The sequence below is a fragment of the Mytilus edulis genome, chromosome 2, assembly GCF_963676685.1.
Source record: "Mytilus edulis chromosome 2, xbMytEdul2.2, whole genome shotgun sequence".
NCBI classification, from domain to species: Eukaryota; Metazoa; Mollusca; class Bivalvia; order Mytilida; family Mytilidae; genus Mytilus; species Mytilus edulis.
The window spans coordinates 19,182,828-19,210,307 of record NC_092345.1 but is presented as its reverse complement, the minus strand read 5'-3'; the positions used below and the strand labels follow the sequence as shown (position 1 = coordinate 19,210,307).

The 27,480-nt window shown below is 31.9% G+C and overlaps 1 protein-coding gene across 4 annotated transcripts; it reads right to left on the bottom strand.

Annotated features, from left to right (window-relative positions):
• Positions 1–1,948: 1,948 nt before the first annotated feature.
• On the bottom strand, positions 1,949–27,480 carry LOC139511647 (folylpolyglutamate synthase, mitochondrial-like). Of its 4 annotated transcripts, XM_071298604.1 has the most exons (15): positions 27,331–27,480; positions 23,983–24,000; positions 19,388–19,519; positions 18,936–19,054; positions 18,088–18,202; positions 16,752–16,994; positions 16,269–16,346; positions 15,650–15,800; positions 13,954–14,046; positions 13,216–13,313; positions 8,194–8,246; positions 7,376–7,451; positions 6,954–7,017; positions 4,540–4,554; positions 1,949–4,016 (listed from the first exon to the last, which is right to left on the bottom strand). In XM_071298604.1, exons 1-15 carry the CDS (start codon positions 27,475–27,477, stop codon positions 3,445–3,447), a joined length of 1,974 nt encoding a protein of 657 aa, XP_071154705.1. In that variant the 5' UTR covers positions 27,478–27,480; the 3' UTR covers positions 1,949–3,444. The 4 variants fall into 4 exon arrangements, with proteins under 4 accessions (XP_071154705.1, XP_071154706.1, XP_071154707.1 ...); XM_071298605.1 differs by lacking the exon at positions 4,540–4,554; XM_071298606.1 differs by lacking the exon at positions 23,983–24,000 and having other exon boundaries at positions 27,331–27,479.

Below are 27,480 nucleotides of genomic sequence, written 5' to 3'. Positions count from 1 at the left end.
TATGATTTTTTTTTAGTTGACCAAACCGGGTTATGCATTTTGAAATATATGACGAAACCGGGTTGTATACATTGACGAAACCGGCCAGTTCGATTTTGACATGACCCTTTTCTTTCGTTCCATACACAGAGTTACAATTATTGAGATGCTCATAATAACTAAATTTGCAATCTCCGTGTCAATATCTATCTTCCCGTACCTTTCTTTCCGTACAATGTGAACAATTTAACGAGAAATTTAACAATTTCGAGGCAAGGTTCACTCAATTCGTCATTTTGACATTCATTTTGACTTAATTCTCCGTTAATAGAGAACGGTTGTAGAAAATATTGCATCTCACAATAGAAAATAGTTGTATATGTATATATATTCTTCGATATCATAAAATGAATAAAACAATAAGGAGAAACCTACCTTTCTTTTGTCTATTGGTGTTCCGTCATTGTGCCGGATGTTAGATAGCATCGAGTCCGAGCAAATTTTGCCGGTGTGGTTTAGACACAGTGTTAACTGTTCTTTAAAAGGTATATGACATATTGAAAGAGTATATCTAAAACCAAAATTGCAATTTCAAATCAATGTATATGCATTCAACATTGGATTATGCAAATCAGAGACAGTTTGAGAGTACACTTGATTTTCTAGTCAATTTGACCTGAAATTCATCCTTCAAATCATGAATATTAATTTTGTGTTTGTCTTATTTAACAGACATAACTCCATATTCATAAGATCAATGAGGGCAAAAATCAAACTAGATTTGGATTTGGATTTGATAATTTTTACAATTTATACCATAGTAAATGGTTATAAGTTAAAGCAACCTAGGTTCTATTCTGTTAATGATTTCTTTGGATAAACATACATCATATAGATAAAGCAGCAACCATATTCACTTAACTTTTGTCAAGAGAAAACTAATTCTTGCCTTATCAACAATCTGTTAAAATGCTGTATTAAAAATGAACCAATAGCATCACACGGCCTTCAACCTCAACCATATATCGGATACCTGAGACAGAATCTTAACATAAAGATGATAATGAAAAATTGAAATAAATGTATACCTCATTAAAATACCACAAAATAGGTAATTATCATTTATTACAATCAACATTTAAAAAAAATAAATAATTAGTTATTGTCAAAAAAGAAAAAGCCACATTTACTTATCAAATTATAATAATGAATCTCAAATAAATGTAATTCAAGAAATTAAGTCTGAAAGATTGATAAAATCACAATTTTCTGCTCAATAAACATGTTAAAACAAACTTTCAAAATACCCAAAAAAGAGGGAAAATTGTCTTGGAACAAAGTAATTCTTTGAGGAGTATTATTATCTTTTTTATCCACAGAACTGATTTTAGTTTTCTTTACAAAATTCAATCATTTAAGTATAAACTTATTTTGAAGTAAGGGTCAGCATACACTGTGGATACATCTATTTTTCCTGGGTATCAAATTTTGTTGATTTAAGAAAGATTGAATTTTCATGGATACTTCTTTTTGTGGTTTCGAAAATAAAAAAAAAGCTTGTAAAGAAGGTTTTAGGGAACTATTACTTTATTGAACACATAAATTTGGTTCACTCTTCCCATGAAATCCATGAAATTTTGGTATTCCACAAATAATTACAAATCAACAAATAATAACAATCTTTTAACAGTATGAAATGTGAACACACAAAATAGAAACACTTGAAAGAAACTGTTGATCAAAATTTTAAAATAGGAGACACAAAATACTTTATAAAATATTCTGAGAAGTCATTATTGAAAACATTTAGTTGATATAAGAAAGATGCAGATACAAGATTATCATTCATTTCAGTATATATATGAAAATATGGTAAAACTCAGAAAACCATTGGGATAAAACAAAATTAGTGACTGGTTTTTGAGGGTCTGGTTAGATTTTAGGTTATGGATCTTCATTTTTTAATCCATTTATTTTTTTCAATCTTTGGTTGATTATTTTCAATTCTTCATATTCTTAAGCAACCAATTATTCACCATTCTTTATTCTTTTTAAGCAAACTTCTCTATTTCTAATTTTTTGGCTTATTATTGTACATTTCATAAACCCTTTCTAGAGTCAAGAATTCCAGACCCTCATTAAGTGTGGATTTCAAGCTAAGGATCAAAAAAACAATAAACAAACACAAAGAACACTTCACCTACAAATCAACATTTTTACAAATTCTACTTTTTTCGGATTAATAGAAAATTGAAACAGCTTTTTAAAGTGTTCCTGATAGAATAATAAACACTTCTGATACATTCATCATTCATAAATACATTGGCTGGCATTTATCATTAAAATTTAGTACCAATATTGGCTTGGTTACAATTCAATACATCAAAATCTGCTTTGTCTATCATTGCAGATAATAAAACAAATACTATCCATCATCACAACTAAACACATTTTTAAATAACTAAAAAAATGTTTTGAAAAACTTAAAATTGATGTATTGAATAATATTTACCTTATGAAAAAATCTTTTGCATTATTATCTTTTATTTAGAAAAAAAATATTGAACCCTATGCAAAGTAGTAATTGGAAAATAAAATTACAAAAGGTGTGCTTCACTATTATTTTGCAACTCTAAAATCATCTTTTTTTAAAGGAAATATAATTGGCATTATGGTACACATATACTAATTCCTCCCCTGTACTTTTTTAGATAATGAATAATTTCAATTAATTAAATTTAAAACATAAACCAAACAAGAATGTGTCCCTAGTACAAGGATGCCCCATCCACACTATCATTTTCTATGTTCAGTGGACTGTGCAAATGGAGTAAAATTTCTAATTTGGCATTAAAATTAGAAAGATCATATTATAGGGAACATGTGTACTAAGTTTCAAGTTGATTGGGCTTCAACTTCATCATAAACTACCTTGACCAAAAACTTTAACCTGAAGCTGGACAGATGGACGGACGGACGCACAGACCAGAAAACATAATGCCCATAAATGGGGCATAAAATGATCTTGTGTAAACTTTAAACAAATGTGATTTAATTGTGCATGTTGATGAACTTTTCTAACTTTTTTCTATAACTCTAGACCAATATTGAGTTTTGAAGTGTACAGTAGTATTTTCTTTATTATCAACTTAAAACTTATAACAACATGAAGTACACAACTCATACCTAGCTTGGTGTTGCAACAATCCAAGTTCAAATCCTGGTCATGGCACCAATATTAGGTTTGAGTTGTGTTCAAAGACATATTTCATCTATGACTTTGAGTGGCTAAGATGATCAAGACCTCAATACAAAACTTAAATAAAACAGATGAAAAACTGAAGGAACCAAGAAAATGCTTTATTCCTTCCTCAAATAGTGTGAACGAATAAAAAAAGAAGTAAATTTCCCCTTGGAATCAATAAGCCGTCATAAAAATATTCATGTTTAAAATATCACTAACATTTAATTGTAATCATCACTAACAATTCCCAGTACCCCTCCGACCAGATGTATACTCCCTGTAACTAAAACCTGTACATGATCTGCCTCCTGAATCTGAGCAGGGAGGTTGCAAGGATCCTTCAAATTCTGGTCCCTCCCATGCGAAGCCCAAAGAAGGGCATCATAAATACATGAAAAGTTTACAAAAAAGTCATCACAGTTAGTACCGAGCTGTTTCTGTGTGTCTAAATCCTGAGAATCTGTACAACTTGAAGATGAGGCAGTGTTATTCTGTTTTGATTGGTCTATTTTATCATGTGACTGACTATTGTCTACATGACCTGATGATAAGTTACTATTGTTACAATTTTCTGTCAATTTTGACATCTTCAAAGAACCGGTACCATTCAAGCAGTTTTTTGTGTTTGTATGCACTCCGTTTTTCAAAGGAGATGAACCACTACCAGTCTGACTGTCAACTTCTTCAATCTCTCCATATTTTCGTTTGGCAAGTGAGAGCATCTTCCATGTTTCCATATTATGTTGACATTTCTGTAGTTGTGTTTCCTTAGAGACAGTCATATTAGTGATGTCTAAAAGTAAAAACATTCCATCATTGAGAAAACACAAAGTTGACAGCCTGTCATGAAGTGGAAAGAAATTTTCTGTTGCTCTTTTTTTAAACTTGACTTCCATATATTACTATCATAATAAAACTTGTGCCAAATTTTTTTTTTATACTCAAACATTTACATTACACATTAAACTAGATACATCAACCTGTTATATCACGATTCACTTTACTTCTTAAGTAATGGTACTTTGCTAGCAGTTCTATGTGCAAATATGTGATCATGACAGTTCAAAGGGTAGGAATTCACTAAAATGAGGGATGTGGAATATCTGACTAGCAAGTGTAAGCATTTCATTATATCTATCATTTCAGATATTCATGGGCAATTTTTTATTGAATTTTTCTCCTTCATAAAAAACCCATTTACATTCAGAAATCAAAATAAATGAGGAAAGCAGAACAATTAAATCTGTATTTTTCAATTTAGATATAATGAAATGCCTGTAATCCATGCATGTGATATTTTTCTTCTTATTGCTTACCTTGACAAGGTTTACCTGTATGTTTAAAGTATTAATTACAATGTAATACCTTACTTAAAACAATAAAATAATGTAAGTGTATGTTATCTCATCATAAGTCAGTAATACAGTGTATGTACATTGCATTATATCTCATGGTTTAGTTACTTAATCTTTTTTTTCAAATTGATTCTTTATAGCACATATTGCTGTTTAACAATAATAAAACTTGGTGTGCAGCATTCTATAAGGTCACTTAATCTTCACTATATTTGTGATTAACTTTATTTATTCTTTTCATCTGTTTTATATTGTTTATTTGAATAAGTAGCAAGAGAGAATAAAACGATTAATAAATAATAAACAAGAGTGCACACTTCTTGTCTGTTCTTAATACTGATCAGTGGCGGATCCAGGGGGGGGGGGGGGGGGGGGGGGGGGGGTCCGGGGGTTGGAACCACCCCCTTTTTTTTGGCCGATCAATGCATTTAAATGGGAGCATATAGTTCGAACCCCCCCTTTACTCTGGGTTGGGAACCCCCCCTTTTTAAAATGGCTGGATCCGCCACTGCTGATTATGATTGAATCAGGTCAAGATCAGATGAACTCGGCCAGACAGACATATATGCTTTACAAAATCATTCTATGCACAAAAGTAGTTGACCTATTGTTCAAGGTAATTGAAAAACAGACCTAACAAGGAAAAAATGAAGTCAAGGTAAGAAAAACCTGTCAAACATTCATGTACCAATCATTTCCTACTCAAAATATAGTTGACCTATTCGTTACAGTAACATAGAAATATGCCCAACCACAATAAACTATACATTTATCACTATGAGGTCATGGTTAGTTGGATCCTGTATGACAGACAACATATTTATCTTGCAATGTTTGTATATACAAAATACAGATGTCCTATTACTTATAAGTGAGAAAATACCCTCTATAAAAAACATTATTATTTTCAAGCAGTTGATGAACCTATTCGTTACAGTAACAGAGAAATATGTCCAACCACAAAAAACTATACATTTATCACTATGAGGTCATGGTTTAGTTGGATCCTGTATGACAGACAACATATTTATCTTGCAATGTTTGTATATACAAAATACAGATGTCCTATTACTTATAAGTGAGAAAATACCCACTATAAAAACATAATAATTTTCAAGCAGTTGATGAACCATTGAAATGAGGACAACAGACATATGTCAAATGAAAACTTAAGAACATAAAGCATCTGTATACAATATACAGAAGTATTCCATTCTTCTACCTTCTAAAATATAAGGCTTTTACTAATAGATTATGCCAAATCCAGTTAGTATCTATTTCTCCAGCATTCTTAAAATGAAATGGACTATGGTATATGTATACCATAATACATCATGTCTATAATTTATAATTTGCCTAGAAAACTGACATGATGGATGTTTTACTTAGATATTAGGCCATGGTTTTTTAATTTGTTGGTTTACGGATCCGTCAACCAAATTTTCCGATTTTCAGAATAAAAATAAAATTGACTTTTCATGCTTTTTTATTCCCGCCGACCCTAACAAATGCATTATCTCTGAAAAATAATTAAAATATTCTTTTTTTATGAAATGAAATGCATTAATCACTAACAAAATTGATAACACTTTCTGTTGTGAAAAAATAGAACTTCCAGCTTACGTTTCTAAAAATAGACAGATCAATTATAACTGACCTTGAAATGTCGTTTGTGCAAATAATTTTGCCGAACGAATCCTGTGTTTAAAACTGCTTACACAATAAGTTTGTTTCCCTTATTTGTCATCAGTCCGTAAGATGCATCATCTCATAGGAATAGACTTGTCCAAATTTGATATCATGTTAAAATACTGAATATTAACAAATCATTTGGAATTTTCTTTTCATAGATAAAAAAAAAATATCGGCCATTTGGATAAAAAACGGGAATGCATGACAACAGATTAACCCAATATTCTCGTTTTTTCCAGTGGACGAGTCTATTATGTTTTTTGACACGTGTGTTGAAACTTATTTTCTTACGACGTTTTTACATTTTTTTCTTTATCAGTTTTAGTGCTTGAAGATCATTATTTACCAAGTTTTCTGTAATTGATTAAGAGCTACGCGAATCTGTTTTTCTTGTTTGTGAAATGATGATTTAATTTCGTCTTTGTCCATGCACCCCCTTTTTTTACAGGAAATTATTAGATGCGATGTTGATGACAGCTGAGCAATAATATTTCATCGAACTAAAATTTAACAATGATGACAAAATATCATGTAAGAAAGGTAAAATATATATTCATTTTGCATATTTTTCTGTCTTGAAAGATTTTTTTTTTGTTTTTTTGTTTTTCATCCTTTTTTAATTTTGAATGTAATGGTAGTTTAAATTACAAATTAGCTCCTATGAACATTATTATATACACTACCTGCAGATGATGATGTTGTGTACGATATGTTTGGACAGAATACTGCTCCATCAAACACACACGACTGAAAATACAAAATTTATATAAAATATACATTAATATATATATATAAATGATTAATATTGTGAAATTTTGCCTATAGTACTGGACAGGATTAACTTTACTCAAGTCAAATATTTTTCTAATTGAAACAAAGATAAATTCTGCACATTTTTTTGATGATGGCAAATTTAAGACTTAATTGGGGAAAATCAATATTGGTATTACGACAAAAATGTTGGACCTGATATATGGACTCGACTGAGGTCGCAATAGTTTGAATGCTAAACTGAGGGACAGAAATTCTAGTGAAGAGTTCAATATTGAATTTACTGATTATCAAACTGACTGCAGTTGAGATACTGATAATAACTATACTTTACCATGAGTGGTCTAAGAAGTTGAGTTACATCTCTATCTCCAGTGGTGTTAAACAACAATATTTTAATCACTTTACCACTGCAAATAGAATAAAAAGTTACATGTAAATCTTCAACTTTGGTTTGTTCATGCACAATACCTTCATAATAAATTTAATTCAGTGTCAGCACAGTTTTGAGTGTGTTTGAGTGTTTTTTTTAATAAAGATAAATTAGCACACAGAATTATGCGTCATCTGCCACTTCAAAAACTGAAATCAAATCACCAAGATTATCTTTATATTCATTAGAAACATCATTCCAAACTATGCAAGGTGAATTGGAATTGACTGAAATGTAAAAAGTCCCATATAAATATGAATTCAGTAGCCTTTCATAAACAGTCCTCCAAAAATGTACCTAATTAGGAAACCATTTTGAACTGCTGGAAAATGTTGTTCAGATCAGAAACACACATACACATTAAAACTCATCTATGCTGAGCTGTTTACTACATATGAAGTCATTCTGTTCAGTAGCATAGGAGAAATGTTACAATTTTTTTTTAAACTTCAATCAACTAATTGAAAAATTTTAAGTATTTGCAATAAGAAAGTAGTTACCGGACAGATCCAAATGTGCTGACATATTACAACTAATAATTGTTAAGCTGCTGACAAAATATAAAATCATTCTCTTCAATTGGTTCGAGAGTAGTATGATAATTTATAGAACAACGGATTAATGGACAAATGAACAAGGTGCTTGCAATATAGCCCCTACTTTTTGAATGATGGTATAATATAATGTTGAGATGATAGTCAATTATTGAAAGTATTTACCTAATGCTGTTTGCCTCTCTCTTGGAATGTTTTTGGAACCAATCAACACACTGCTGTAATAGAAATAAGATATTGAAAACATCTTTTCCTACTATTTGATAATTAATAAAAAAAAAACCAAGAATGTTTCCATAGTACAGGGATGCCCCATCCGCACTATCATTTTCTATGTTCAGTGGACCCTGAAAATGGGATAAAAACTCTAATTTGGCATTAAAATTAGAAAGATCATATCATAGGGAACATGTTTACTAAGTTTCAAGTTGATTGGACTTCAACATCATCAGAAACTACCTCAACCAATACTTTAACCTGAAGCGGGACAGGGGGACAAACGAACGGACAGACAAACGGACACAGACCAGTAAACATAATGCCCATAAATGGGACATAAAAAATAGCAAGTTGTCTAGCTGGGAGAAACATATTGCTATTGTTTATCGATGTTATTACAATTTAGGTTGGTTTTACTAAAACACCCCTCTTCCAACTTGCAGGAAAAAAGGGGACAAAGTGCTCAATTATATTTCATATTTGGAATTCTATACATATATTCAATGGACAATCTCGGATATAAAAGATATATGTATGGGTTTTACTCACACCGAAAAGCTGTATGGTGACCTATAGCTGTTAATTTCTGTCATTTGGTCTTTTCAGATAAGTTTTCTCATTGGCAATCAAACCACACCTTCATATACATATATAGGTAAAACACTGCTGTTTGTGTAGATATCAACAAAAGAGAATCGGTTATAAATGGAAAAAATCTTCTATTGGTCACTTTTGTTCATCTACATCTTCCATACATGCACAACACAGTTTCTAGTAGTGGCGAATAATCAGGCCAAGTTTCATTACTCAACTTTAACAGATTTTGAAGTTAAGAAGAAAAGATTAAATGACAGATAGACACAAACTAAGTTGATTGCTTTAGGTCCATTTGCCAATGAAATAGATTTGACTCTTAATTTTCGAAAAAAAATCATTTTTTTGCTTTGACTTGTTGACAAAAAAATATTAAATTTCAAGAAAGGAGTAGGTTCAGTATTCAGTAAGACCCCTTTTTGGTCCCAAAATATATCAGTTTTACAAAATTGTTATAATTAAACTTTTAGCTATTTATTGGAAAGTAGAATACTTCTGCTACATAAATATTGGCTGTTTTTGACAATATAATGCACATATATCAGGTACTAGCATCATTAAGTCATGCTAAATTACTGAGCACCATCTAGAGTTATCTCCATGTAGTATTCTATAGGACCCTAATTAGTTTGTTTTTCTCTTACCTGAATACTTTCCAGGGTATGAGCACCATCTAGAGTTATCTCCCTGCAGTATTCTGTAGGACCCTAATTAGTTTTTTTCTCTTACCTGAATACTTTCCAGGGTATGAGCACCATCTAGAGTTATCTCCCTGTATTCTGTAGGACCCTAATTAGTTTTTTTCTCTTACCTGAATACTTTCCAGGGTATGAGCACCATCTAGAGTTGTCTCCCTGTATTCTGTAGGACCCTAATTAGTTTGTTTTTCTCTTACCTGAATACTTTCCAGGGTATGAGCACCATCTAGAGTTATCTCCCTGCAGTATTCTGTAGGACCCTAATTAGTTTGTTTTTCTCTTACCTGAATACTTTCCAGGGTATGAGCACCATCTAGAGTTATCTCCCTGTAGTATTCTGTAGGACTCTAATTAGTTTTTTTTCCTTACCTGAATACTTTCCAGGGTATGAGCACCATCTAGAGTTATCTCCCTGTAGTATTCTATATGACCCTAATTAGTTTGTTTTTCTCTTACCTGAATACTTTCCAGGGTATGAGCACCATCTAGAGTTATCTCCCTGTAGTATTCTACAGGACCCTAATTAGTTTGTTTTTTCCTTACCTGAATACTTTCCAGGGTATGAGCACCATATAGAGTTCTCTCCCTGCAGTATTCTGTAGGACCCTAATTAGTTGTTTTCTCTTACCTGAATACTTTCCAGGGTATGAGCACCATCTAGAGTTATCTCCCTGCAGTATTCTGTAGGACCCTAATTAGTTTGTTTTTTTTACCTGAATACTTTCCAGGGTATGAGCACCATCTAGAGTTATCTCCCTGCAGTATTCTGTAGGACCCTAATTAGTTGTTTTCTCATACCTGAATACTTTCCAGGGTATGAGCACCATCTAGAGTTATCTCCCTGTAGTATTCTGTAGGACTCTAATTAGTTTTTTTTTTCTTACCTGAATACTTTCGAGGGTATGAGCACCATCTAGAGTTATCTCCCTGCAGTATTCTGTAGGACCCTAATTAGTTGTTTTCTCTTACCTGAATACTTTCCAGGGTATGAGCACTATCTAGAGTTATCTCCCTGCAGTATTCTGTAGGACCCTAATTAGTTTGTTTTTCTCTTACCTGAATACTTTCCAGGGTATGAGCACCATATAGAGTTCTCTCCCTGCAGTATTCTGTAGGACCCTAATTAGTTTGTTTTTCTCTTACCTGAATACTTTCCAGGGTATGAGCACCATCTAGCGTTATCTCCCTGCAGTATTCTGTAGGACCCTAATTAGTTGTTTTCTCTTACCTGAATACTTTCCAGGGTATGAGCACCATCTAGAGTTATCTCCCTGCAGTATTCTGTAGGACCCTAATTAGTTTGTTTTTCTCTTACCTGAATACTTTCCAGGGTATGAGCACCATTTAGCGTTATCTCCCTGCAGTATTCTGTAGGACCCTAATTAGTTTGTTTTTCTCTTACCTGAATACTTTCCAGGGTATGAGCACTATCTAGAGCTATCTCCCTGCAGTATTCTGTAGGACCCTAATTAGTTGTTTTCTCTTACCTGAATACTTTCCAGGGTATGAGCACCATCTAGAGTTATCTCCCTGCAGTATTCTGTTGGACCCTAATTAGTTTGTTTTTCTCTTACCTGAATACTTTCCAGGGTATGAGCACCATCTAGCGTTATCTCCCTGCAGTACTGTAAATTCAGAAATTATTGCGTGCATTTATTATTGCGATTTTCTCATTTTACACTTGAATGCGATTCTAATTTTTACGATTTTGAGAAAAGTCATGCTTAATTCAGTTAAAATATTACAAAATGCGAGTTTTAATTATTGCGTTTACAACTCAGTCGTATTATTCGCAATAATAAAAACCTCGCAATAATTTCTTAATTTACAGTATTCTGTAGGACCCTAATTAGTTTGTTTTTCTCTTACCTGAATACTTTCCAGGGTATGAGCACCATCTAGCGTTATCTCCCTGCAGTATTCTGTAGGACCCTAATTAGTTTGTTTCTCTTACCTGAATACTTTCCAGGGTATGAGCACCATCTAGAGTTATCTCCCTGCAGTATTTTGTAGGACCCTAACCAGTTTGTTTTTCTCTTACCTGAATACTTTCCAGGGTATGAGCACCATCTAGCGTTATCTCCCTGAGTATTCTGTAGGACCCTAATTAGTTGTTTTCTCTTACCTGAATACTTTCCAGGGTATGAGCACCATCTAGCGTTATCTCCCTGCAGTATTCTGTAGGACCCTAATTAGTTGTTTTCTCTTACTTGAATACTTTCCAGGGTATGAGCACCATCTAGAGTTATCTCCCTGCAGTATTCTGTAGGACCCTAACTAGTTTGTTTTTCTCTTACCTGAATACTTTCCAGGGTATGAGCACCATCTAGAGTTATCTCCCTGCAGTATTCTGTAGGACCCTAACTAGTTTGTTTTTCTCTTACCTGAATACTTTCCAGCGTATGAGCACCATCTAGCGTTATCTCCCTGCAGTATTCTGTAGGACCCTAACTAGTTTGTTTTTCTCTTACCTGAATACTTTCCAAGGTATGAGCACCATCTAGAGTTATCTCCCTGCAGTATTCTGTAGGACCCTAGTTAGTTGTTTTCTCTTACCTGAATACTTTCCAGGGTATGAGCACCATATAGAGTTCTCTCCCTGCAGTATTCTGTAGGACCCTAATTAGTTTGTTCTTCTCTTACCTGAATACTTTCCAGGGTATGAGCACCATCTAGAGTTATCTCCCTGCAGTATTCTGTAGGACCCTAACTAGTTTGTTTTTCTCTTACCTGAATACTTTCCAGCGTATGAGCACCATCTAGCGTTATCTCCCTGCAGTATTCTGTAGGACCCTAACTAGTTTGTTTTTCTCTTACCTGAATACTTTCCAGGGTATGAGCACCATCTAGAGTTATCTCCCTGCAGTATTCTGTAGGACCCTAGTTAGTTGTTTTCTCTTACCTGAATACTTTCCAGGGTATGAGCACCATATAGAGTTCTCTCCCTGCAGTATTCTGTAGGACCCTAATTAGTTTGTTTTTCTCTTACCTGAATACTTTCCAGGGTATGAGCACCATCTAGCGTTATCTCCCTGCAGTATTCTGTAGGACCCTAATTAGTTTGTTTTTCTCTTACCTGAATACTTTCCAGGGTATGAGCACCATCTAGAGTTATCTCCCTGCAGTATTCTATAGGACCCTAATTAGTTGTTTTTCTCTTACCTGAATACTTTCCAGGGTATGAGCACCATATAGAGTTCTCTCCCTGCAGTATTCTGTAGGACCCTAATTAGTTTGTTTTTCTCTTACCTGAATACTTTCCAGGGTATGAGCACCATCTAGAGTTATCTCCCTGCAGTATTCTGTAGGACCCTAATTAGTTTGTTCTTCTCTTACCTGAATACTTTCCAGGGTATGAGCACCATATAGAGTTCTCTCCCTGCAGTATTCTGTAGGACCCTAATTAGTTTGTTTTTCTCTTACCTGAATACTTTCCAGGGTATGAGCACCATCTAGCGTTATCTCCCTGCAGTATTCTGTAGGACCCTAATTAGTTTGTTTTTCTCTTACCTGAATACTTTCCAGGGTATGAGCACTATCTAGAGTTATCTCCCTGCAGTATTCTGTAGGACCCTAATTAGTTTGTTCTTTTCTTACCTGAATACTTTCCAGGGTATGAGCACCATCTAGAGTTATCTCCCTGTATTCTGTAGGACCCTAATTAGTTTTTTCTTACCTGAATACTTTCCAGGGTATGAGCACCATCTAGATAGTAAGTTAACTTGTTTTTCTTTATGGTCTGGTTTCTACCTAGCCATTTACATTCAACTAAACCTAAAATTGTATAGAGGCAGATATATTACTGGAGGATACTACATTGTGTGATGTTATGGTTTATATTTAATTTAGTAAAAAAACAATTACACAGATAATATCTTTGATATTCCGTATTTTTGTTTTTGTAACTATTACTTTACCAAGTACCACTATGTCCTACTACCACAGAAAAGTTTCCCTGTTGAAAAATTGTATAATTCAGAGTCAAATTCGTTAATATAAATATAGCCTATTGCATGCAGTTATTACTGTGATCATTGAACAATGGACAAAAATGCAAGATCAATTATTACAATTTTAGTAGGTGCTGCTTTTTAAACATACAAATATGCTTTTCAATTTAAAATTGCATTTTTTCTATTGTTTTGCTAATTCTACCCAGTTGCATTTTACACAATAATCAAAACATTTCAAAAATTTCTGCATTTGCAGTAATCATGAAACAGATAATTGTTATTATGTTTAATAAGGTATTTCAAGATTGATACGTATGAAGGTTAATCAAGTCATCATTCTGAAAAAGATGAGCCGAAGACTGACCATCATTCAAGGAAAAAAAAAACATAATGTAACATTACATTCTAATTTATATAATAAATCTGGAAATCAAATTGAGATGTAAATTGTAGTCACTGACCGTTTATCAAAGATTGGTTGAAAGGAAAAGATTTTGCTACTCCTAAATCACCATGTCCATTTAAAACTTCGTTCACACCATTCAATGCTTCCTCTGAAATAATTTTGATAAAAAAAATACAAATGAAGCTAAAATTAATATTAACATATTACCTGGGTCGTGTTCAATATCTTAGCCGCTTAGCTGTTACATAACTGCTATCAATATCTATGTAGCAGCTAGGCTAAATACATGTTCAATAGTCATAAATCTACGTAGCACTACGTAGCCACTTAGATATTGAACGCAACCCTGTTTTTCAATCTGACTGAAGCAAATCTCAAGTGTCTACGCTCTCAACTCGTATTTAAAAATTTTAAATGCATTTAACAAACGTAACTACAGAACTTTTGTGTATGCTAAAACGTTCAATAGCCATTCCACAATTCATATATTGTGATTATACTGCTTAATCTATGCATTCCAACTTTTTTTAATTTCTATCCAGTCTAATGGTAAAAATATATGTCATCTTACCATACAAATGCTTTAAATATGATATTGAGCTTGAAGGATGACACCTAATCTAAGTTGTACATTAACCTTAAAAAAAACCCAGATATTTTGAGAAACTGTACAAACATATTCTAAATTACTTCCTTATTACTGTACCATCAAATTATCTCTGACACGAAATAACTATACAATACAATACAATACAATATTTTTATTTTCCAAATTAAAGGGCCCATTATGAGCATAACATTATTACAACATGACATAAACATTACAGAGTGATTAAAGAAACATAAAATAATAATTCAAATACATGATGAAAGAATCAGTGGTCAAGGGGAGATAATTTTGATATCTTTTTAGAGTATTTAAGTTATTACTAATTTCCTGATTTTCTGAGTTGCAGGCCTTTATCGAGGTATGCACATAAAATAGATAAAAATCTGCTATCTTCATTAATGATGATCCATGGAAAAAGATCTTTTCTGTTTGAATTATCTAAACTGGGGTATTTTTTGATATAATCAGTCACATCTCTTCTGAGGTTATTGTAAAGAGGGCTTTCCAGAAGAAAGTGCATTTCATTTTCAATACAATTTGAATTACAATATAAACATATCCTCTCATGTCGAGGTAATATTTCATATTTACCGCATACATTGGTAATTCGTTCATGTCTGCCAGCTTCTATTCTTAAACAGTGATTGCTGAGTCTGTATTTTGTTAACAAATGTTTTTGTGGGTGCTTTAAATCTAAATAATTTTCGTATTCCCATGACCTTTTGAATGAAAAATAAGTGTCCAATTTGCCTTGATTAAGGTATATACTATATATTGATAACTATATACTATGCTTTTCATACAGAAAGGGTTTTGAAACATTACAAATGAATTAATGAAATTTTAACAAGATAAAAGATATTCTATAAAGAAATTTTACTAAAGAGTATAGGATAAGACCAAAACACTACTGTGGATTCTTTATTATTTGTTGGACACCAATTTTTTCGTAGATTTTGAGGTTACAGGTTAACCACAAAAATAAAATGTTCAGCGAATAACTAAGTTTCTTTTGGTTTGCATGCAGACTATGGGAAAACCATGAAAATATAAGTTTCCCTTAATCCACAAAAATTTGTACCCACGAAAAATAACTGAATTCACAGCATACGACTAATTTTACTTGAAGATTAATTTTCACCTTTTAGAACTCCCTGACTTTTCATCCATGATCTTGTCAACTGTAATGCCAGAGAAGCATTGACTTTCTGCATATGTCCCGCTATACCAAGCTTAAACTTCTCCCCTGGTCTTTCATAGGAGGAAAACTGGGGAGCAACTTCAAGATGACACTGAAAAACCAAAATGATTCCTTTCTTTTAGGCAAAATTATAAAAATGTTTTAATGTAAATAAAAAACATTGAAAATAAGTACAACTGTTTTATTTCAGAATGACCAAATGACAGATGAAAGAGGTAACTATATGCATAAAAAATATAAGAGAAGTCAAATACTAGTTTAATGCCCAGTGGCAAATATTTCATCTGTGTTTAGGACAATCTAATAGCTCATGATGAACAAAAAAACCTTTATTTAAATAATTACTTATCTCTTTAAAATTTTTAAACAGTCCAAAAAATTTTGATGCTGGCAGTTTAAAATGTATTTAATTTTTAAAAACAGGACAGAACATGCAAAACAACAGAAATATTTCTTCTTTGTTACTTGCTGAATTAATTTCATTATTTCACTTCCAAAAGAAAATGATAAGGAATTTGAAATTTTCAATTAGAAATATTAATTCAAGAAATATACCAACCCCCTTTTCCTCTGCCCGTTCATGCAGAACTTTAAGAGCTTCAGAACACTGTGGAGATGTAAATGCTGGTACACCAGGCTACAAGAATAGTTAAAAGGTAAAATTAACCATTATATTAAGTCATTTATGTTTAAATAAAAAATATATTAATATAAAAATACATCAATGTTCTTTAAGAAAATATTTTCTAATAACAACTTATATCATAGTGTCAGTACTCTAGACATGCTAGACATACTGCTTAACATATACTGTTCTTTGCTTCTGTATAACAATTTTAAAACTTTCAATTTTTTTCTTGTGTAAAGATGTAGAGTTTCCTAGGCAGTACCAAGACATAATGTATATTTTCGAAATGCCCCAATTCATTAGCAAATAAAGAATCACTATATAATCGCACTACTAATTTAAAAAAAAAAAACAACCTTAAATATAATTTTGTTATCAAAATAATTTTGCACGAAAAAAAGAGGCAAGACTTACTTTGAAAATACCAGCTTTTTGCCAAGCAATCTTCTCAATAGTGTTCCCTAAAATGGACACATGATCCATTCCAAGGGAGGTAACTCCACACACTGCTGGTTTCCTCACCAAATTAGTACTATCATACTGGCCTCCTATTCCTACTTCTATTATAGCTACATCTGTTTGTTCTTTCAGAAAAATGTTGTAAGCCATAAGGGTAAGGAAGGCAAAGTATGCTGGCATAGATTCATTATTGTGATCCTATATTAAAAGAAATATAGAACTAGAGTACATTTTACTTAATTTCTTATGCAGCAAATATTGTAATCCGATTTATTAATTACAGGGTGTAAATAGCACCTCTGGCACCCTTGTTCACCCAGGATAATTAAATGTTGTCAAATAATTTTTTTTCTAATTTGGCCAAAATTGAGAAGAAAAATTAAAATGTATAAAAAAAAAAATTAAAAATCAATAAAATTAAAAAACAATAAAATAAATTTAGGACCAAAAAATGAAAAGAAAAAATGAAATAAAAAAAAACTAACAATATTTTATCCATAAAATTAAAATTGGTGTTATCAGGGATGTACTCAGGGTGTATATATTTTCCACACATGTGTAAAATTCTGTTCACCCCTGATTGCACCAAGATAACTAATAGTATACACCTTATCGCTATTTGTCAGCCATTACTGGATCTCACACAGGTTCCTGTAAAATTCTGACGTCATAAAACAAAATATCTGACACCACAATGGAAAAGTGAGTGTTGTATGCGTCAAAAGTTCAAGCAGCCAGGTCAGCCGGGATTAGCGATAAGGTGCATTTCCAATAAATTTAGTTTAATTGTTATTATAAAATTTAAACACTGAATTGAGTACAAATGTATCGGTTAAAAGGTTTTTTCTACTAATTAATAATTGACTCTACTGTCTTGAAGTCACATGCATTTTAAGTCCTATGTCTTTATTTTCAATACCCTTTTTACCAACAAATAAAGAAACTAAATCTTGTGAGTGCTTTTTGTGAAGCGCCTTTCGATTGATTCACAATTGTCATAGACTTGGTTTCAGTTTTGTTTTTATTTACTAGGTACATTGGGTGCATTGTAGTTTGGATCTGTTTTGTTTATCCTTTTTTTAAATATATTTTAGTTGTGAATAATTGTTTGGCACTATATGTGGTTAATAGTTATATTTCAAATATTCTGGAAATAATAGTTACGAATATGTGAGTAAAAAGATGTGTCAGTACAAAAGGAATACCCCTGCCTATATTTTCACTATATTCCTTTATAAATTGAGACAACAGGACAATATATATATCATTTTACCACTTTATATATACAAACCTTAGTAGCTTCTAGCTTGTTGTATACATCCCAGAAATATTCAACAAATTTCTCACGAGACAGAGGCTGTCCATTTACTTGAAATCGCTCCCTTACTTCTACAAGATGAGGTGAACTGAAAAAACAATTTCAAAATTTAAGTTAAACAATGTGTATTTACACTTATGGTGGCAAATGGAAATTTAACTTGAGGCATCAAGGGTTCCCAAATCTTTTAGAAATCAACAGAATATATGGCCCAGCAACCTATTCTTCTTCATTGGACTAGACTCTTTATACAGGACATTTGTTAGTTCATAACAATCTGTCTCATATAAAGCTTTTATACTTTCTTTTTGATATAAAAAAATTTAGTGTTTAAATAATGTTAGTCAATTTGCAATGTACAGAAACAGAATCAATTCTTTTTATATAAAAATTTTCTATTTTGACCAACCCATTTTCTTTAGCAATAATTCTTTTTAAAAAATTTCCAAAAACGTTATGTAAGTCAGGAATATGAAAGTTGATATTCATTCGTTTGATGTGTTTGAGCTTTTAATTTTGCCATTTGATTATAAGGGACTTTCCGTTTTTTTATTTTTCCGCAGAGTTCAGTATTTTTGTGATTTTTCTTTTTTTTTATATTGTAAAATGAAGGTCATCATGCACGCAACAATTAAAAAATAACTAAAAAAAGTCTCAACATTTGAATAAACTTTTATTAACCTGAAGTCAAAAATTAATCATGTTAATAGAACACTGACCTGGCAGTGTTTTAATCTACTAGTATCTTTTTTACAATTTTATATATAGAAGTAGAGGCCAACTTAAGCCTTTCTGCTTTGCAAGTTAATGAAAGAATTTACCTGAAAAATCCTGTTTTGAAACCCTGATGTCGTAGAATACTTTCACAGTAAGCACATGTTGACCCTTTACCTTTAGTGCCACTCACATGGATTACTTTTAATTTATCTATGTCATCCAACTAAAAATAAAAGAGTAAATTACTTTTTTTGGTTTACTTATGTTATTTGTTTGCTTTTATTTTGCCCTACAACTTCTTTCCTTCATAAACACATAATATTTCATTTTCTTCCTATAGAAATAACAATTCATGGACAGTCACACCTTGCTTTAATTACTAACAGGGCAGAACCAACAAATTTTGTAAACAGTTTGTATAAAGAATGATATATACATGTATCACCTCTTAAAGATAAGTTTTAAGATAACTGATTTAAGAATGAACTTCTTTATTGCTGATTTTTGTTTTTCCTATGACTGTCATCAAAATCCCATGATTTATAAGTCTACATACCGTTATTCCTACTCGTGACGCCCATTTAACCATGTTTGGAACATGTAGAGGTGCAAGTTTATCACGTGTTAGTCGTGTCTTTTCCAGAGTTTGTGCATTGCTCTGCAAAGTGTTCAAAGTCTTAACACATTCCTGAAAAATATCATACATGAGGTATAATGAACCCTTTAAATCAAAAAGATTGATCTTCATTTTATTATACTTGAATACCATACTTTTTGAACCAGTGAACCATGCCATATAACTAAACTCCCCCGCAGTAAAAAATTACAAAGAAAAATAAATTACTTCACATTTTAATTTTTTTTAATAATTAGCATGTTTTGTTCATGCAAAACTTATCAGTTTCAGACAGTGTTTTTGTCCAGTTTTCAATTGCAAATGGTAGCATTTTAAAATCCATCAATTTCTTATATGATTGTAAATCATCTGCCAATTATAAAGTGTTTTTTTTCGGCTGTTCTAGCTTTTTTACTGCAAAATACTAACAGTTAACTCCTGTTTGACCGCAGTAGCCCAAAAAAGTTTTGTATACAAATGTATTTTTAAAATATATTTTTTTTAAAATATACCTGTATAAAGTATGAGTTAGGTACATGCTGCATTTAGAATAAGCAATTGGATGTAATACTATTAAATAACCATGATATGAGGCATACAGAATAATTAAGCAAAATAAATTATTGGAGGCATTTTACTTGGGCCATTTTTAAACTATAATTATTGAGGGGGGATAGGAGGGGTCTTGATCCCGAAATCCCAGACTTAAAAAAACGAAATCCCGAGGTCTCGAATTTAAATAAAGCAAATCTTGACATCCCAAAATCCGAAAAAAAAGGATTCCCGGATCCCGAAATCCCGAGCTTAAAAACACCTGATCCCAGAGTCCTGATAAAGGTCCTATCCCCCCTCATTATTAAGAACTTAAATGTGAAAAGTTTAGAAAGAGGTGTTGTTAGTACAAATATCTTCTATCATAAGGGTTCAAATCATGTTAAGGGCAATGAACTCTAGAACTAAAGTCATAAGCACCAAGTTCTGTGAAAAATTGTCTTTTCCTACATACAGATTGGGATAAGTTTTTGAGGTATTCTCTGCTGTTGCCGCAAGGAAAGTTTTACCTAAGTCTCATTAAAAATTATTTTTAGGCCACACAATAAATAATTTAGAATTCTTACTTCGAGATGTCATATTTTAGCAACAATATTTTAACATTTGTTTTACTTTATTGTAAAATCTGTATTCTAAGGCTCTCAGCTAAGAATTAATGCAGAAATGAAAAAATAAAAATAAAAAAATGTCATCTCCAATAAAACAAATTAAAAATAATTTATAAAAAAAATTATAATCATGTATTCAGTGAAAAATAACGATAGTACTTTATATTTATAAAATTATGTATAAGATATAGAATTAAAAATAAAAACTCAAGTAAAAAAAACACTGAGATTCAAATTAATCTTAAAAAAAAGAAAAAGATCAGTGAATATGTAAAATGAATGCTCTGGATTCATTTATTTTCATGGGTATCAATTTTCATGGTTTGAGGATAATTTGCATTTTCGTGAATATTTGATTCCATATTTTTGCCAATCTCTGCATGCAAAACATAAAGAAAATTTGTAGCTCTTTGAACATTTGAATTCCTGGTTCTACTGTACCCACTGTACACATGAAAATGGGTATCCAAAGAATAAAAATGAATCCACAGTATGTCAAATCTACTGGGAAAAGACTAAAGAAAGGATTCTATCATATATAAACATTCATGTGGTGTACTTCTAGTTTTTTTAAACATGTTAAAGAAAGCAACTTAATTTTGTATACTGTACTTACATAAATCTTACTGTTGTTAATTGTACTCATCATTAATGTATAACATTGAGACTTAAGATTTTAGGAAGTAACTAAAACTAATGAGGAAGCCAGTGTCCTAATCCAAACAAGTTAGTAAGGTAAATAAATCTAGGATATTAGGGTATGACATCTACATAGATAACAATAGGACATATTCACAACAATAAAATTAGTACATGTATAATGTTAGTCATGGTCATGTTAGTTGAAAGATATAGATTGAACCAGGCCACAATAGCATTCTACAAAGTCAGATAACAAGCCTTTAAATATAAGAACACATCTATAGCAGAAAAAATTAAAAACAAGCTGCAACTAAAATGTAAAATAATCAAAGCTTCTGGTCTTGTCATTGCTTGATAATTGCATAAAGCTAATAAATATGAAGTTTCAATTGTTTATACTGGGGATTCTTGAATTTTAATTCACATTTTTTGATATTGTCAATTTTTAAAAAAAATTCCTCATTTAAGTGACCTTCACATTTGAAGTCAAAAGTGTACATTATTTCATTAATTTTCTGGTTGATAACATAATCCACCAAAAATATATAAAATCATACTCTCATCATGAATCCAAAGTAATTAAATATAAAGATTCATAAAGGGATAAATATATGCAGGTTTATACAACATTTTTATTGTACTTCAAATCTGTTCAAGAAGAATATGTGAGTAACGATATTCATCAAAATCAATATACAATGGAACCTGAGTGAGTGTCAAGTAATTAAAATGGGTTTCAATGAAAATGAGTGAGGGTCCTGATAGGGTTTACAGAAAAGAGAAATTGAATAATGGACAAAAACTGCAGAATAAAGGACAAAATAAATGTAGAAATCAGAAAAAAAAATGAAGGACCCCAATCCATACCCTCTTGAAGAATAAAGACTAAATTGTAAATTCTAATATGCTTTTACAGTCCCTCTTGGTGATATAGCTCCTTCTGTGTAATACATGAACATACTTGGCTTTTCAATTTTTGGGTGTGCACATTCTATGCCATAATGGTAAAAGGATTTCAGACACACCCATTTTTTAAAGTTTTATGTTCATATTTAAACATATCAATTCAATTTATATAATAACCAGATGCTCTGCAGGGTGCAGCTTAATACGACCGCAGAGGTCAAACCCCTAGCAGTTGGGGCAAGTATGGATACAACATTCAAGCTTGATACAGCTTTGAATTTAGATTGTGATCAAATTTTTGACATAATATAGGTTTCTGACACAAAACAAATGTCAAGATCTAACAAATCTATTATGCAATACTGTGCAATTAAAGATTTCTTTTTGAAAATTTTGAAAATTTTGAAAAAAAATTAACCCCCTTATAAAAAATTGGACCCTTCTCCCCAACTTTTTGAATCTCCATTGGTAAAATCCCCCAAAGGGAGAAGGGGGGAATTTATGCACTCAAAAACCATTATCTGAAATTAAACATGCAATACATTGGAGAAAACACAAAAAAGACAAGATGGTCGGCAGGGTGCAGCTTTATACAACCGCAGAGGTCGAACCCTGACCAGTTGGGGCAAGTATGGACATAACATTTAAGCTTGATACAGCTCTGAATTTGGATTGTGATTAAATAGTTGACACAACATAGGTTTCTGACACAGAATGAATGTGGTCAAAGAACTTAAACTTAAAAACTTAAAAATTTTAAATTGGACATTTACCTATTATTATGGTCCAATATCCAAAATCTAAATACATGGTTAGATTCAGGATATCATAGAACCCCAAGAATTCAATTTTTGTTGAAATCAAACAAAGTTTAATTTTTGACCCTTTGGACCTTAATGACCAATTTGAAAATGGGACAATACTGTGCAATTGAATATTTCTTGCTATTGCCCAATACTGTGCAATTCAGACGAGGACGACGACGCCGTGATACCTATATACGACCAAACAATTTTTAATTTTAGCGGTTGTATGAAAAATACACACACAACAGTCCAAAACACTACAAATGAAAAAAAAAAAAACAGAAATCGAAAACAAAAAGCTAGAACACTTCACTAGAATTTCCTAACAATTATATACTATGGAAGATCTACAGGTTTAGTTCCTAAACAATTCTGTTTCCTACATTATTTTCCACAATGATATTGAACAAATCCATTGGTGGTCTCATTCATATATTTCATAGACAAATCACAACCCACATTTCCAAGCTACTAGTATCATATCATATTCAGACCTTAACCACATCGGATCAATCATATTGTTCTTGATACATTTTTTTTTGTAAATAGATCAGAACTCAAATTTGATTGACATCTTGACAGAAGATGAACATATAAGTTAAATTGAGAATGGATATGTCGAATGTGTCAAAGAGACAACAACCTGACTAAAGAGCAGAAAACAGCCGAAGGCCACCAAGGGTCTTCAACATTTAAATATGGGTATACAACTGTCATAAAATAGAACCCCATTGATATATTTGACATTCCAAAAAGGTTACCCATACCAGCATCATGTCTGTGTATACCTTAACATTGGAAGACACCCTCCCGTGTGTACAAATAAAAATCCTTAGAAAAATGTACAAATAAAAATCCTTTGAAAAATGGAGTTACACAACAAAAATCTGTTTTCACACTTTTAAATTCATAATCATCACACAAGTATAAATATTGTCCCTTTACCAATTTTGATAATAAAATATTGTGGCCTGGTCCTACGACGGTTATGACAAGACCAACAGCATGCTGATTAGTTTACCTTTAGTTTTCTGCATACCTGTGGAGTTAGAAATTGTAAATAATCAATAAAATATTCAAGGTCAGAACACAGAAATTTAGAATCAAGAGGCTCTTACTCTGAAATGTCCTTGACTTACGATTCATTATACCATCAATTTTCTTGTGAAACAAGGAGGGGAACTTTAAAGGGGCACTAGCTGTTAAATTCATGGTCACCGATTTGACTCAAATTCTCATATTTGATTTATAACAATGTAAAATATTTATCCAAACTATCAAAAGTCTAAAATAAACAGTTTACAGAGCATGGGGTAGATAATATACAGGTTCGTTTCGTGTGTATTTTAGTCCAGACGCCATCTAATTACCTATCGATTTGACCTCAGATGACCATATAAGCGATGTAAACATAAATAAAGATATGAATAGATTAAACCAACATGTGCAATTGGATTTTTATAGGTCTGTTTGATTTTATTTTATAGATTAAAAATATGTTTCTCATTGTTTTTAACCGTATAAGAATGATTTTATGTGCTTCAAATGAGTAATCAAATGATTTACCGTAGTTTCACTTTCATTGTTGACATTCTTTTTCTTTAAATAACCAGTACACTTACAATGCATGCGTTGTCAATCTCTAGCTAGGGGTTAAATTGAAGTTCACATGAATACGGATTTAAAGAGGTCGAATCATTCACTTGCAAGTGAATTACTAATTATCAATGTTTCTTAGCGTAATTTGACAAAATTGAACCTTTTTGACTGCAAAAAACGAATTGTTATTTCACTATTTTACTTTCATTATTGATTGAACAGGAAAAAATCAAACTTTAGATTTTTTATATATCTCGTAGCTAGCGCCCCTTTAATTGTCAGCAAGTAGAAATTTGGTTTGAAAAAGAACATCATGAGCATTTTGACCAACCTATTGCAACTAAGACGGGTCCATCATATCTTGTACAGGTTTATTGAACTACCCTCTCACAAACATCCCATTGACCATGGATTATGGGATTTTTTATTGGTATCAAACAAATTTTCCACTGGAAATTGTTCAATTTGAATTGGATGGTTGGTGTTTTAAAGCCACTTTTAAGCCCAACGTTTGGGCTATTTGGTGGCAGCCAATTTTAATTGGTGGAGGATCCCAGAGTTACCAGAGAAAACCGTGAGCTTCAATAGGAAGACTGACAATCCTAGCCAATTAAGATTGGAGTCGAGTGCACCTGCATTAGCCGGGTTCACACTCACAACCTCAGTGTTAACTAGCTAGTGATTACAGTAGTAGAAATACTTAGACCAAATGGCAATAGAGGCCCCTAAATGTCTTTAAGACTGTATGGCTCTTAATATTTGGTATCTATCTTAATCCTGATGAATAAAGATCTGCCAACTTGCCCCAGTCCACTTATGCAAAGAACTTTATGACTTAGACCTACCGACTCTCTCCACTTTGGAAAAGTAATATAATTCCAAGGAATAAAGGTCTGGCAACTTGCCCTTCTTAAATTAATTAGCAACTTGTTTTTCTTTTAATTTCTTTACTTTTGGTTGAAAAAAAGCATAAAGCGATTAGAGTGCAAGTTGTCTTACTTCCTTTCTATAAATATAAATAATCCAACAGTTAATCATCTCCTTGACCATCTTATTAACCATTGCAATAGTTCACTTTTTAACCTTTTTATGTTTATTAACTTAAGCTTGCTTTAAAATACCAGTCTCATTAATAAGCAAAAATAAATTGTGTGACATAAAGGGACAAGAAGCATCAAGAAGCGACAAGAATAAATAAATTAGAGACAAAAAGACAAATAAAATAACAAAAAAATGTAAATAATATTCAAATTAAAGAAAAAGTTGATTAATATAAACAGTTGATTTTTTGCTGTTTTATAAAGTTTTAATTTTTTGTTAGCTTTAGTACCACTATCTGAGGGTCAAAACAGGGGTACCTTCCTGACTAATAACGGTTAAAATTCTTTCCAAATGATGATAAAAACAAATAAACTAATTTTGACAAATCATGTTTAGTTTTTTTCAATAAATAACAGTTACGATATTAATTTGAGACCTCTGACAAATCACATTTAAATATTGACACTAGCAGTAGATGAAAATGACCTTTCGATGTATAATGGTAAAGGGTAATAATTACCCTCTAATATTATATTATCTTCTTGATTAGCTGTTATAGTAGTCTTAGGTACAATCTCAAGTGTACAAAACATAATTTATTACATTAGATTTATTTAAGTATAATAAACATTTTGTTACAATCTCTTCTTGTCGCTAAATTATTATTCTTGCCTCTTCTTGTCGTTTCTTGTCACCTGGGAACAGTATATACCTAACAGGAAATGAATCTGATACGCTTTTCAGTGTAAAATTAAAAAAATCTTGAACTCCTAGAGATTTACAGAGATTTATGGATTTTGGTAGTGTGTGATTGGAAAACTATTGAAACTGCTCAATAAATAAACCACATGACTATAATCGTAAATAAATACAAGTTTTATCATTCAGAAGATATATTTTGTCATATTAAATTACTAATATAAGTTTGATTTATTTGATGTGAAGTGTTTTATAATAGTTTGGGAATTTGTAAATCATCGGGGCAATGTCCACCCCTTTTTTATTACCTTGTTTGCATACACCTTATCGCTATTTGTCTGCCATTACTGAAAATCACACAGGTTCCCGTAAAATTATGACGTCATAAAACAAAATATCTGATGCCACAATGGAAAAGTGATTGTTGTATGCGTCAAAAGTTCAAGTGGCTGGTTCAGCTGGGATTAGCGATAAGGTGTATTATGCACAGTTCTGCGATGAACTGCTTGCAATTTTAACAAATTTGAAGTGACAGTATACAAGTTTGATACACAATCAGGTAGTGTCAAGTCCCATCAATACACCTTATCGCTATTTGTCCGCCATTACTGGATATCACACAGGTTCCCGTAAAATTTTGACATCACAAAACAAAATATCTGACGTCACAATGGAAAAGTGATTGTTGTTGACGTCAAAAGTGCAAGCGGCCGGGTCAGCCGGGATTAGCGATAAGGTGTATATATATGTTCCTGTTGAGTGTTATCGCTAATATTAAAAGTGAGACCCCAAATATACTAATTTCTTTCAAAGGTTTTTAATTCAATAGTAAAAGTTTTAATAATATGGAGGATTCAATCTTTATCTTGAGAGTTGACAAATATTCCATTATTCCATTATTAAAAAAAAACACACATAATATCACATTTAAATTTGCCACCCATGTAAACAAAGAGGAGGTAACTCTTAAAACTTTAATCACCGCAAACAACGGAAGATTTTTCAGATCGATCTCTCACTGGATATTTACCTCATATTTTTTGTTTACATCTATTTTCTTTGTCAATTTTGTAGCAAAAGGAACGCATGTCTTGACTAAGGGTGACATTATTTCTAAAGGCTTGTATTGTCCGTTTCTACTTGCATATCTGAGTATGGAGCAAATGAACGAGTGCATGGA